The sequence below is a fragment of the Oncorhynchus kisutch genome, linkage group LG2 (assembly GCF_002021735.2).
Source record: "Oncorhynchus kisutch isolate 150728-3 linkage group LG2, Okis_V2, whole genome shotgun sequence".
Taxonomy (NCBI): Eukaryota; Metazoa; Chordata; class Actinopteri; order Salmoniformes; family Salmonidae; genus Oncorhynchus; species Oncorhynchus kisutch.
The window spans coordinates 2,957,985-2,969,620 of record NC_034175.2 but is presented as its reverse complement, the minus strand read 5'-3'; the positions used below and the strand labels follow the sequence as shown (position 1 = coordinate 2,969,620).

Sequence of the window (11,636 nt, the reverse complement as noted above, 5' to 3'; positions counted from 1 at the left end):
TTTGGTATATATTCAGCATCACTGGTATATATTCAGAATCATTAGCATATTTTCAGCATCATTAGCATATATTCAGCATCATTTCTATAGATTTAGCATCATTGGTACATTTTCAGCATCATTGGTATATATTTAGCATCATTGGTACATTTTCAGCATCATTGGTATGTATTTAGCATCATTGGTAAATATTCAGCATCATTGGTATGTATTCAGCATCATTGGTAAATATTCAGCATCACTGGTATAGATTCAGCATCATTGGTATAGATTCAGCATCATTCTATTGATTGTGTGAATGAGATCAGTGAGTTCTCAGTGTGTGAATGAGATCAGTGAGTTCTCAGTGTGTGAATGAGATCAGTGAGTTCTCAGTGTGTTAATGAGATCAGTGAGTTCTCAGTGTGTGAATGAGATCAGTGAGTTCTCAGTGTGTTAATTAGATCAGTGAGTTCTCAGTGTGTTAATTAGATCAGTGAGTTCCCAGTGTGTTAATTAGATCAGCGAGCTCTCAGTGTGTTAATTAGATCAGTGAGTTCTCGGTGTTAATTAGATCAGTGAGTTCCCAGTGTGTTAATAAGATCAGTGAGTTCTCAGTGTGTTAATTAGATCAGTGAGTTCTCAGTGTGTTAATTAGATCAGTGAGTTCCCGGTGTGTTAATTAGATCAGTGAGTTCCCAGTGTGTTAATAAGATCAGTGAGTTCTCGGTGTGTTAATTAGATCAGTGAGTTCTCGGTGTGTTAATAAGATCAGTGAGTTCTCAGTGTGTTAATTAGAACAGTGAGTTCTCAGTGTGCTAATTAGATCAGTGAGTTCTCGGTGTGTTAATTAGAACAGTGAGTTCTCAGCGTGTTAATTAGAACAGTGAGTTCTCAGCGTGCTAATTAGATCAGTGAGTTCTCGGTGTGTTAATTAGAACAGTGAGTTCTCAGTGTGTTAATTAGATCAGTGAGTTCTCAGTGTGTTAATTAGAACAGTGAGTTCTCAGTGTGTTAATTAGAACAGTGAGTTCTCAGTGTGTTAATTAGAACAGTGAGTTCTCAGTGTGTTAATTAGAACAGTGAGTTCTCAGTGTGCTAATTAGATCAGTGAGTTCTCAGTGTGTTAATTAGAACAGTGAGTTCTCAGTGTGTTAATTAGAACAGTGAGTTCTCAGTGTGCTAATTAGATCAGTGAGTTCTCGGTGTGTTAATTGGATCAGTGAGTTCTCGGTGTGTTAATTAGATCAGTGAGTTCTCGGTGTGTTAATTAGACCAGTGAGTTCTCGGTGTGTTAATTAGATCAGTGAGTTCTCAGTGTGTTAATTAGATCATTGGGTTCTCGGTGTGTTAATTAGATCAGTGAGTTCTCGGTGTGTTAATTGGATCAGTGAGTTCTCGGTGTGTTAATTAGATCAGTGAGTTCTCGGTGTGTTAGTTAGATCAGTGAGTTCTCGGTGTGTTAATTAGATCAGTGAGTTCTCGGTGTGTTAATCAGATCAGTGAGTTCTCGGTGTGTTAATTAGATCAGTGAGTTCTCGGTGTGTTAATTAGATCAGTGAGTTCTCGGTGTGTTAATTAGATCAGTGAGTTCTCGGTGTGTTAATTAGATCAGTGAGTTCTCGGTGTGTTAATTAGATCAGTGAGTTCTCGGTGTGTTAATTAGATCAGTGAGTTCTCGGTGTGTTAATTAGATCAGTGAGTTCTCGGTGTGTTAATTAGATCAGTGAGTTCTCGGTGTGTTAATTAGATCAGTGAGTTCTCAGTGTGTTAATTAGATCAGTGAGTTCTCGGTGTGTTAATTAGATCATTGAGTTCTCAGTGTGTTAATTAGATCAGTGAGTTCTCGGTGTGTTAATTAGATCAGTGAGTTCTCAGTGTGTTAATGCGATATGAAAACATTCTATGTGATCCATGTCTATTTTATCATGTTAAATTCAAAGATGAGGACTCAAAGACATCATGCCTAAACTCTAACCCCCTCCCTCCCTTCCTCCCTCTCTCACACACACACCTCCACTATAGGCTATAAACACTCACAATTAGGCAGGCGTTCTGTTCTCTATAAATTCTTTGTCTTTATAAAATCTTGCCCACAGTTCGTGCGCAGTAGATTCAGCATCATTGGTATATATTCAGCAGTACGCTACTTCCCCACCCTGTTCTGTTAGCATCTCTCCTCTGTTTGGTAAGTAACCGTTCTTCACCTATTCTACGATTACTATTGGTGTCTTTGGTTTAACAGAGGAGGTTATCTAGTGTAATAAACAGGTCTCACACAACTGTAACAACTGTTTCCAAGTGTGACTAGCTACTGATCTGTCTCGTCCGGCAAACTTGTAGGCTATAATGTTCATTAGTCTTCGCTTGCTTTGATTGAAAAATATGTTCTTCTATGGTTTGTTATGCAGGATGACGGGACATTCTATTACTGATGAAGACATAATGTAGTCTATCTATACCTAAACCTTTTCATGTTTCATTTGTAGGCTACAATGTTTTTGTTTTAGAACTCTGCTAGACCTACAAACGTTTTTCTCAGCTGGTTCATGTCATTTTATAGGCATTACTCACCAATTATCATCAGCCTGATTTCTTTACACTGAACTGTTGCAAAACCCTTTCCTCTCCTGTCACACCCCTTTCCATCCCCAACTCCCCAAACTTTCACACTTATGATGATGTGTCACATGGTCAAGCTATGACAGAGGTTATTTAACCTCTATTTAACTAGGCAAGTCAGTTAAGAACAAATTCTTATATACAATGACGGCCTACCCCAGGCCAAACTTGGTTAAAGGACAGTCTACACAGCTAGAGATGTTGGATGTTCCTAAAGAAAGTGGGAGGCACCAAAAGAAAGAGGAGGAGTCAGAGGTAGAGGGAATGTGTAAAGGAGTGGAAGATGACAGCTTAAATGTCACTAAGTAACAGACTGTGCTTACAGAGACAAAGAAAGCCAACTCCCATCCTCCCTGAATGTGCATTGTTAATTTGTTTGCTTCAAAGGGATAGTTTGCTATTAGTCAGCATATTAGTACCATCTATCAGGTATGAAGGGAAGACCCAGATGCAGATAATGTCGAATAAACAATAGTTTGATGTTGCAAACAGGGGCAGGCAATAAACAGGGCAGGCAGGGGTCAGAAAACCAGAGCCTGGGCAACGGTTCCGGACGCCAGGCAGGCTCAGGGTCAGGGCAGGCAGGGGTCAGTAAACCAGAGCTGGGGCAACGGTACCAGACTCCAGGCAGGCTCAGGGTCAAGGCAGGCAGGGGTCAGTAAACCAGAGCTGGGGAAACGGTACCGGACGCCAGGCAGGCTCGGGGTCAGGGCAGGCAGGGGTCAGAAAACCAGAGCTGGGGCAACGGTACCGGACGGCAGGTAGGCTCAGGGTCAGGGTAGGCAGGGGTCAGAAAACCACAGCTGGGGCAATGGTACCGGACAGCAGGCAGGCACAGGGTCAGGGCAGGCAGGGGTCAGTAAACCAGAGCTGGGGCAACGGTACCGGACGGCAGGCAGGCTCAGGGTCAGGGCAGGCAGGGGTCATTAAACCAGAGCTGGGGCAACGGTACCGGACGCCTTGCAGGCTCAGGGTCAGGGCAGGCATGGGTCAGTAAACCAGAGCTGGGGCAACGGTACCGGACGCCAGGCAGGCTCAGGGTCAGGGAAGGCAGGGGTCAGTAAACCAGAACTGGGGCAACGGTACCGGACGCCAGGTAGGCTCAGGGTCAGGGTAGGCAGGGGTCAGAAAACCAGAGCTGGGGCAACGGTCCCGGACGGCAGGTAGGCTCAGAGTCAGGGTAGGCAGGGGTCAGAAAACCAGAGCAACGGTACAGGACGGCAGGTAGGCTCAGGGTCAGGGTAGGCAGGGGCCTTAAAACCAGAGCTGGGGCAACGGTCCCGGACGGCAGGTAGGCTCAGAGTCAGGGTAGGCAGGGGTCCGAAAACCAGAGCTGGGGCAACGGTACAGGACGGCAGGTAGGCTCAGGGTCAGGGTAGGCAGGGGTCAGTAAACTAGAGCTGCGGCAACGGTACCGGACGCCAGGTAGGCTCAATGTCAGGGTAGGCAGGGGTCAGAAAACCAGAGCTGGGGCAACGGTACCGGACGGCAGGCAGGCTCAGGGTCAGGGTAGGCAGGGGTCAGTAAACCCGACCTGGGGCAACGGTACCGGACGCCAGGTAGGCTCAGGGTCAGGGTAGGCAGGGGTCAGAAAACCAGAGCTGGGGCAATGGTACCGGACGCCAGGTAGGCTCAAGGTCAGGTTAAGGCAGAGATCGGTAATCCTGGCGGGGTCAGAGGTACAGATCGGCAGGCAGGCTCAGGGACAGGCAGAGAGGTCAGGCAGGGTGGCTCGGAGTCAGGACAGGCGAGGGTCAAAACCGGGAGGGCGAGAAAAGAGAGACTGGAAAAACCAGGAGCTGAGACACAAAACGCTGGTTGACTTGAACAAACAAGATAAACTGGCACAGACAGACAGAAAACACAGGTATAAATACACAGGAGATAAACGGAGAAGATGGGCGACACCTGGAGGGGGGTGGAGACAAGCACAACGACAGGTGAAACAGATGAAACACATCAGGGTGTGACACCATCAAGACACTCACTTTACTGAGCATGTATCAAATCAAATCCATTTTTATCAGTCACATGCACCGAATACAACAGGTGTAGTAGACCTTACAGTGAAATGCTTACTCACGAGCCCCTAACCAACAATGCAGTTAAAAAAAGAAGAATAAGAAATAAAAGTAACAAGTAATTAAAGAACAGCAGTAAAATAACAATAGCGAGACTATATACAGGGGGTACCGGTACAGAGTTAATGTGCTGAGGTACCGGTTAGTCGAGGTAATATGTACATGTAGGTAGAGTTATTAAAGTAACTTTTGAGGATCTGATGACCCATGCCAAATCTTTTCAGTCTCCTGAGGGGGAATCGGTTTTGTCGTGCCTGTCTTGGTGTACTTGGACCTTGTTAATAATTTGTTGGTGAAGTGGACACCAAGGAACATGAAGCTCTCAACCTGCTCCACTACAACCCCGTCGATGAGAATGGGGGCCTGCTCGGTCCTCTTTTTCCTGTAGTCCATGATAATCTGCCTTGTGAAAGTTGACCTGTTTAAAGGTCTTACTCACATCGGCTACGGAGATCATGATCACACAGTCGTCCGGAACAGCTGATGGCTCTCATTTATGCTTCAGTGTTGCTTGCCTCGAAGTCTGCATAGAAGTCATTTAGCTCATCTGGTAGGCTCATGTTACATACAAGCCTGTCAACAGAGAAAATAATGTTGACCTGTTTAAAGGTCTTACTCACATCGGCTGCGGAGAGTGATCACACAGTCTTCCAGAACAGCTGGTGTTCTCATGCATGTTTAAGGGTTATTTGCCTCGAAGTGAGCATAGAAGTAGTTTAGCTCATCTGGTAGGCTCGTGTCACTGTGCTTCCCTTTGTAGTCTGTAATGGTTTATAAGCCCTGCCACATCCGGCGAGTGTCAGAGCCGGTGTAGTACGACTCGATCTTAGTCTTAATCTTAATCTGCCACTGTAATTTACACCCCCCTCATCCCTCTCTCCCCTCCCATCTCCCCCTTCCTCTCTCCCCTCCTCAGTGTATCCTTCTCTCTGCAGCCATGCTGTCTCAGTTGGAGAGATCCATGCAGTCCCTGATCACGGTGTTCCATCGCTATGCCGACAAGGACGGTGACTGTAACACACTGAGCAAGAAGGAGCTGAATGAACTCATGCAGACAGAACTGGGCAGCTTCCTGAAGGTAACCCTGACATCTCTCTCTCTCTCTCTCTCTCTCTCTCTCACTCTCTCTTCTATCCCTCTGTTTTTATCTCACTGTCCAGCAACACTTTCTCTGTCTTTCTCATCTCACGCCCTTTCCCTCTCGTTCTGATTTCTCTCTCTCACTTTATTAGAATCCAAAGTCAATCTAACCCCCCCCCCTCTCCCCTCCTCCCATCTCTCTCTCTTTCTCACTCTCTTCATCTCCTCCATCTCTCCTTCCCTCTCAGTCCCAGAAGGACCCAGCCGCCATAGACAAGATCATGAAGAATCTGGACCAGAATGGTGATGGGATGGTAAACTTTGAGGAGTTTGTCTCCCTGGTGGTGGACCTCTCCATTGCCTGTGAACAGATCTACCAGCTCCACATCATGAAGTCTGCCGCTAAGAAGTGAGGGAGGACAGGACAAGGAGAAAGAGAAGCAGAGATGGATGCTTTTCTATACGTCAAATAAGTCACTTTATAAGAAGTCTTACTGTTGTGAATAAACACTGGCTTTCCCACTCTCTCTGTTTGTCACATTTGTCTGATGTGTCTGTCTGTTGTATTTGGCCTGTAATTTGTCTCGTAAGTGTAAGAAATAGACAGTACCAGTCACTTCTTCTTAGTTCAGTATTGACACAACTACTTAGTAAACCTTAGTGCAAAGCCTTTCTAGATGCTAAAACTACCCATCAACGTTTTTTCAATTTGTCAACCTATTGTGATGTGGAATCTAAGTGGAAAGTACGTTGGATTGGCAAAAAGTAATTGTTGTGAACTGTTTTGAGGGTGAAATTCCAACCACAGGATTAAACCATCATGTTAACCAAATTTCAACAGACAAATCGTATAAATATGTTGAATGTATTACTTTGAAACAACATCAGATCTCCAATGTAATATCCACTACTATCAGAACCAAGGCCCAGATGCAGACTGTCAAAGTAACAATGTTTATTGTAGCAACAAGGCAGGCAAAGACAGGTCAATGCAGGCAGGGGTCGGTAATCCAGAGAGGGACAGAGGTAAAGGTCGGCAGACAGGCTCAGGGACAGGCAGGGGTCAGTAATCCAGAGAGGGACAGAGGTAAAGGTCGGCAGACAGGCTCAGGGACAGGCAGGGGTCGATAATCCAGAGAGGGACAGAGGTAAAGGTCGGCAGACAGGCTCAGGGACAGGCAGGGGTCAGTAATCCAGAGAGGGACAGAGGTAAAGGTCGGCAGACAGGCTCAGGGACAGGCAGGGGTCGGTAATCCAGAGAGGGACAGAGGTAAAGGTCGGCAGGCTGGCTCAGGGACAGGCAGTGGTCGGTAATCCAGAGAGGGACAGAGGTAAAGGTCGGCAGGCTGGCTCAGGGACAGGCAGGGGTCGGTAATCCAGAGAGGGACAGAGGTAAAGGTCGGCAGGCTGGCTCAGGGACAGGCAGTGGTCGGTAATCCAGAGAGGGACAGAGGTAAAGGTCGGCAGGCAGGCTCAGGGACAGGCAGAGGTCAATAATCCAGAGAGGAGCTGGTAGGCTCGAACAAACAAGACGAACTGGCAACAAACAGACAGAGAACACAGGTATAAATACACAAGGGATGATTGGGAAGATCGGCGAAACCTGGAGGGGATGGAGACGAGCACAAGGACAGGTAAAACAGATCAGGGCATGACAACTATAAGAAAGTACAATATGTTGGGCAGCACCTACTGGATGGAGAGCTGATCTATCTACAGCTATCACTTTGGGCACCTATTTAGGGTTCTAACCAAGCCCAGCCCTGCTTAGTTTTTGTCACGGACTATTAACAGGTCGAAATGGCCAAGCATGTGTTTGACACCTGCACTGACTGAAAGTCAGCCCAAAATAGAGCCCATGGTGCAGTGCTTCCCATCACCTGATTTGAAAATGGGGAGAAAATGTGCACTTGGTTCATGGAACCGGGGTTACATCTTCCTTCAAGTGTGGCTCTACCTTTTGAATGGTTCAAGCTACAAAGTATTGTGACGCCATCACTGAATATAAGACTCAGGAACACGTTGGCAGGTTTGGGGAATAACAGATTACATGTAACCCGTTACATATAAGGGATTACAAAAACGGAAACTGTAATCGGTTACATTACCAGCTAAAATATTGTAATCAGATTACAGATACTTTTGAAAAACTAGATGATTAGTTCGAGGATTACTTTTCAATTCAGAAAGGATGTTCGCCTTTCAAATCAGCATTGAAAAACGCTAATTTAAGTTTGTTCCACCTGAGCGAGTCTGACCAAAAAAAGTCAGACACCACCATGATGACACACCAAATGTGTTTGATGTATTGCGGGAAAAGAGCAGGAATAGGCTTTTGTAGGGTCCAGTCCAAGCTGCTATCGGCATCCAAAGATTATCCAACTTGAGTAAAGGTAAGGATGACAGCTGCGATGTAGTTTACAGCGATACGGATATCACTTATTATTGATATCTACATAGCGCATTGATGTGAATCACACTGCTGCTCTCTCATATTAGCTATTTGCGCCTTACGGATTGTGGTTGTTGTGGATGGCTGTTCACAAATCTATATGTGTGTTTGAACCCAATAATGGTTGAATTCAAGAAGTTTAAACTGCCTATCAATGCATATGCACTCTTTCAACAGCTGCATAGTGCAGATCCAAGCCTATGGAATAAAAGTGGGGCTTTTATTGCTAAATCTAATTCATGCTCATTAAAAAAACTCATCCATAGACCTAATGGACACATGCTCAAACTTGCACACCTTTGATAGACTTAAAGGGACAATCTGTAGTTGCGATATAAATCATATATACAGTACCAGTCAAACGTTTGGACACACCTACTCATTCAAGTGTTTTTCTTTATTTTCACTATTTACTGTAGAATAATAGTGAAGACATCAGAACTATGAAATAACACTTAAGGAATCATGTAGTAACCAAATAATTGTTAAACAAATCCAAATATATTTTAGATTCTTCAAAGTAGCCACCCTTTGCCTTGATGACAGCTTTGCACACATCTTGGCAAAGCATGCCAGTCCATGAGCGCCGCATTTATTTTTCAACTTGAATCAATGAGCCCAATCAGTCCTCATTGACAACAAAATCATAAACAACAGAGTAGGGCTGGGTAATAGGTCCTTCGTTTGGGGGTCATGCCCAGGTAAAACAATTTGGCTAATCTATACTTCCGTATTTCCAAATCCAACCCATGAAGTAAAATGTAAAATCCATATTTGGCCAGCTATGTAAACTTTAACATTGATTTATCCTGCAATAGATGTCGGTCAATTGGTAACATAAATGTGGTCTTCTTCTAATGCCTCTTAAACAGAACGTAATCTAAAAATAACGGAATGTAATCAGATTACGTTATTGAATTTGGGTAATTCAGAAGTTACGTTACCGATTACAATTTTGGTCAGGTAACTTGTAACTGTAACAGACTACATTTAAAAAGTAACCTACCTAAAATGTCCCTTTACTATGTCCACAAGTCGTTAGCACCAAGATGGCAAACCGGGCAATAAATCAGACTGAGGGGAAAAGATAATCAATGATGTTCTTTTCTACACAGAAAATCATGCAACATTATTATTGCCTAATGATCTTTGGAACTTCCCAATACCTTTCTGATGCATTTCAGTCACTTTCAAACCATTATGTCTTTAGATTTAAATACTGTCAAAAATACTGTCGGACTGATTCGTAATAGACTGTCATAGCACAAAATAACAAATAAACAGAAACTAGCGATATCATCATTGTGGGAGGAAGGGAAGAGAGGGATGAGAGATGGAGGACAAGCAGTACTTTAAGAGTTCTCGTGACATCTAGTGGTGAATTTTGGATTATTTTGATCTTCACAATCAACACATCGTTAACCACGGAGCTGCAGACAGACAGTCAGCTGCAGACAGACAGACCTGCAGACAGGCAGACAGACACACACACTGACACACATTCATCCACGAAGTCACCCTCACAAAGGTATAATAAAGTATAAATGAAATTATTTTTAGTAAAGATTTGTGTATCATGAGTTAATATTACAAGCAAGAAAGGGATATGTGTAATCTAGGTTAACACAGGTAATTATTCAGCTGCTTGACTATTAGAACGAGGAGGAGAACCGGTACGAGGAGCTCCATCCTCCCTCTTTGCAAGTTACGGGCTGAATGTCACCTCCCCTACCGAAATTCGAAAGATGCTGAGACCTGTGAAGTCATGATTTGTCCAAATAACCAGTGAGGAAAAAACCCAAAAGCAGAACTACTGCTGCTCGTTATCCTACACTTCCTGTTCAGCCTCATACGGATTCTACGGTACCAGTTGTGTTTACGTAGATCTGTCCATGAGAGATTAGACTATGTGTGACATTCAATGTATCATGTTAAGGATTCCCTGATGAGTTTGTTTATGTTTGTGTTTACCACCACATCATTTCAACGTGGATAATTGGGTAATACTCGGTTGATATGATGATCAATAAGATTACAACCTATTTTCACCCACACAAAAAGACAGCCAAAAGTTTCAAATCAAAATAAAATATTGGTCACATGCTCATATTTAGCAGATGTTATTGCAGGTGTAGCTGAATGATTGTGTTCCTTGCGCCAACAGTGCAGTAGTATCTAACAATTCACAACAATACACACAAATCTCAAATTAAAAGAACGGAATTAAGAAATATATAAATATTAAGACGAGCAATTGACCAGAACACAGTAGAATACAGTATATACAAATGAAATGAGTAAAACAGTATGTAAACATTAACATGACCAGTGATTCCACGACTATGTACATAGGGCAGCAGCCTCTGAGGTGCAGGGTTGAGTAACCGGGTGGTAGCCAGCTAGTGACAGTGACTAAGTTCAGGGCAGGGTACTGGGTGGAAGCCGGCTAATGATGGTTATTTAACAGTCTGATTGCCTTGAGATAGAAGCTGTCTTTCAGTTTCTCGGTCTCAGCATTGATGCACCTGTACTGTTATTTTTCCCGGCAGCATAGTTGTGTTGTTTCCTACCTTCACCAGCTTGTCTGGGAGCAAGACGTCAGTGCCCACTGGTTTGTTTGTAATCCAGGACTATCTGGAGGCCCTGCCACATACGTCTCGTGTCTGAGCCGTTGAATTGCGACTGCACGTCGTCTCTGTACTGTAGTTTTGCCTGATTGATTGCCTTATGGAGGGCATAACTGCACTGTTTGTATTTGAAGTTGAATTTCCAATGTGTTTTCACTATGCTTTCAACCATTAATATCAGAACCAAATGAATTAGGAAAATCAATTTGATTTTTGGTTGTCAGCTAAATGTGTTATCATTGTGCTTTCAACCATTTAAAAGCACAACAAAGTTCAAATGGGAATACAATGTCAGATATTTTGTTTATTTATAACAACAATTTAATGTGTTTATCACTGTGCTTAATCTAATAGCACAACCAAATGACCTGGATTACAGTTGAGATTACATTAAAGGACATGGTGCATGTTATTTATGCTAGTCGAGATTCTGCTCAGTTTGTTATAGTAATTGTGAAGATCTCTGCATGCTCTTGAACATGCATGCTGTCTATGATTACATAAGAAGACATTTATTGTTACTGTAATCTCAAAGTGCACATGGATGTGTATGTTACTCAATACTCAAGTTGAATAAATACTGTTACATTGCAGTTATATTCGTTTGTAAGAAAGCCTTAACTTGAGGCTATTTACCCATGTATTTTCCACAGCACAATAGGTTAACAAAGGTTTACTAAGAAGTTGTGTCAATACTGAACTAAGAAGAAGTGACTGGTACTGTCTATTCTTTCTTACACTTACGGGACAAATACAACAGACAGACACACGTCAGACACATGTGACAAACAGAGA

General features: G+C 43.5%; 1 protein-coding gene across 1 annotated transcript; it reads left to right on the top strand.

The window, feature by feature from the left end:
• The first annotated feature begins 2,045 nt into the window (after nt 1-2,045).
• Nucleotides 2,046-6,371, top strand: LOC109885508 (protein S100-A1-like). Its single transcript, XM_020477355.2, has 3 exons — nt 2,046-2,167; nt 5,599-5,760; nt 6,011-6,371. The coding sequence occupies exons 2-3, from the start codon at nt 5,620-5,622 to the stop codon at nt 6,173-6,175; spliced, it is 306 nt and encodes a 101-aa protein (XP_020332944.1). The 5' UTR covers nt 2,046-2,167; nt 5,599-5,619; the 3' UTR covers nt 6,176-6,371.
• Nucleotides 6,372-11,636: the final 5,265 nt, after the last annotated feature.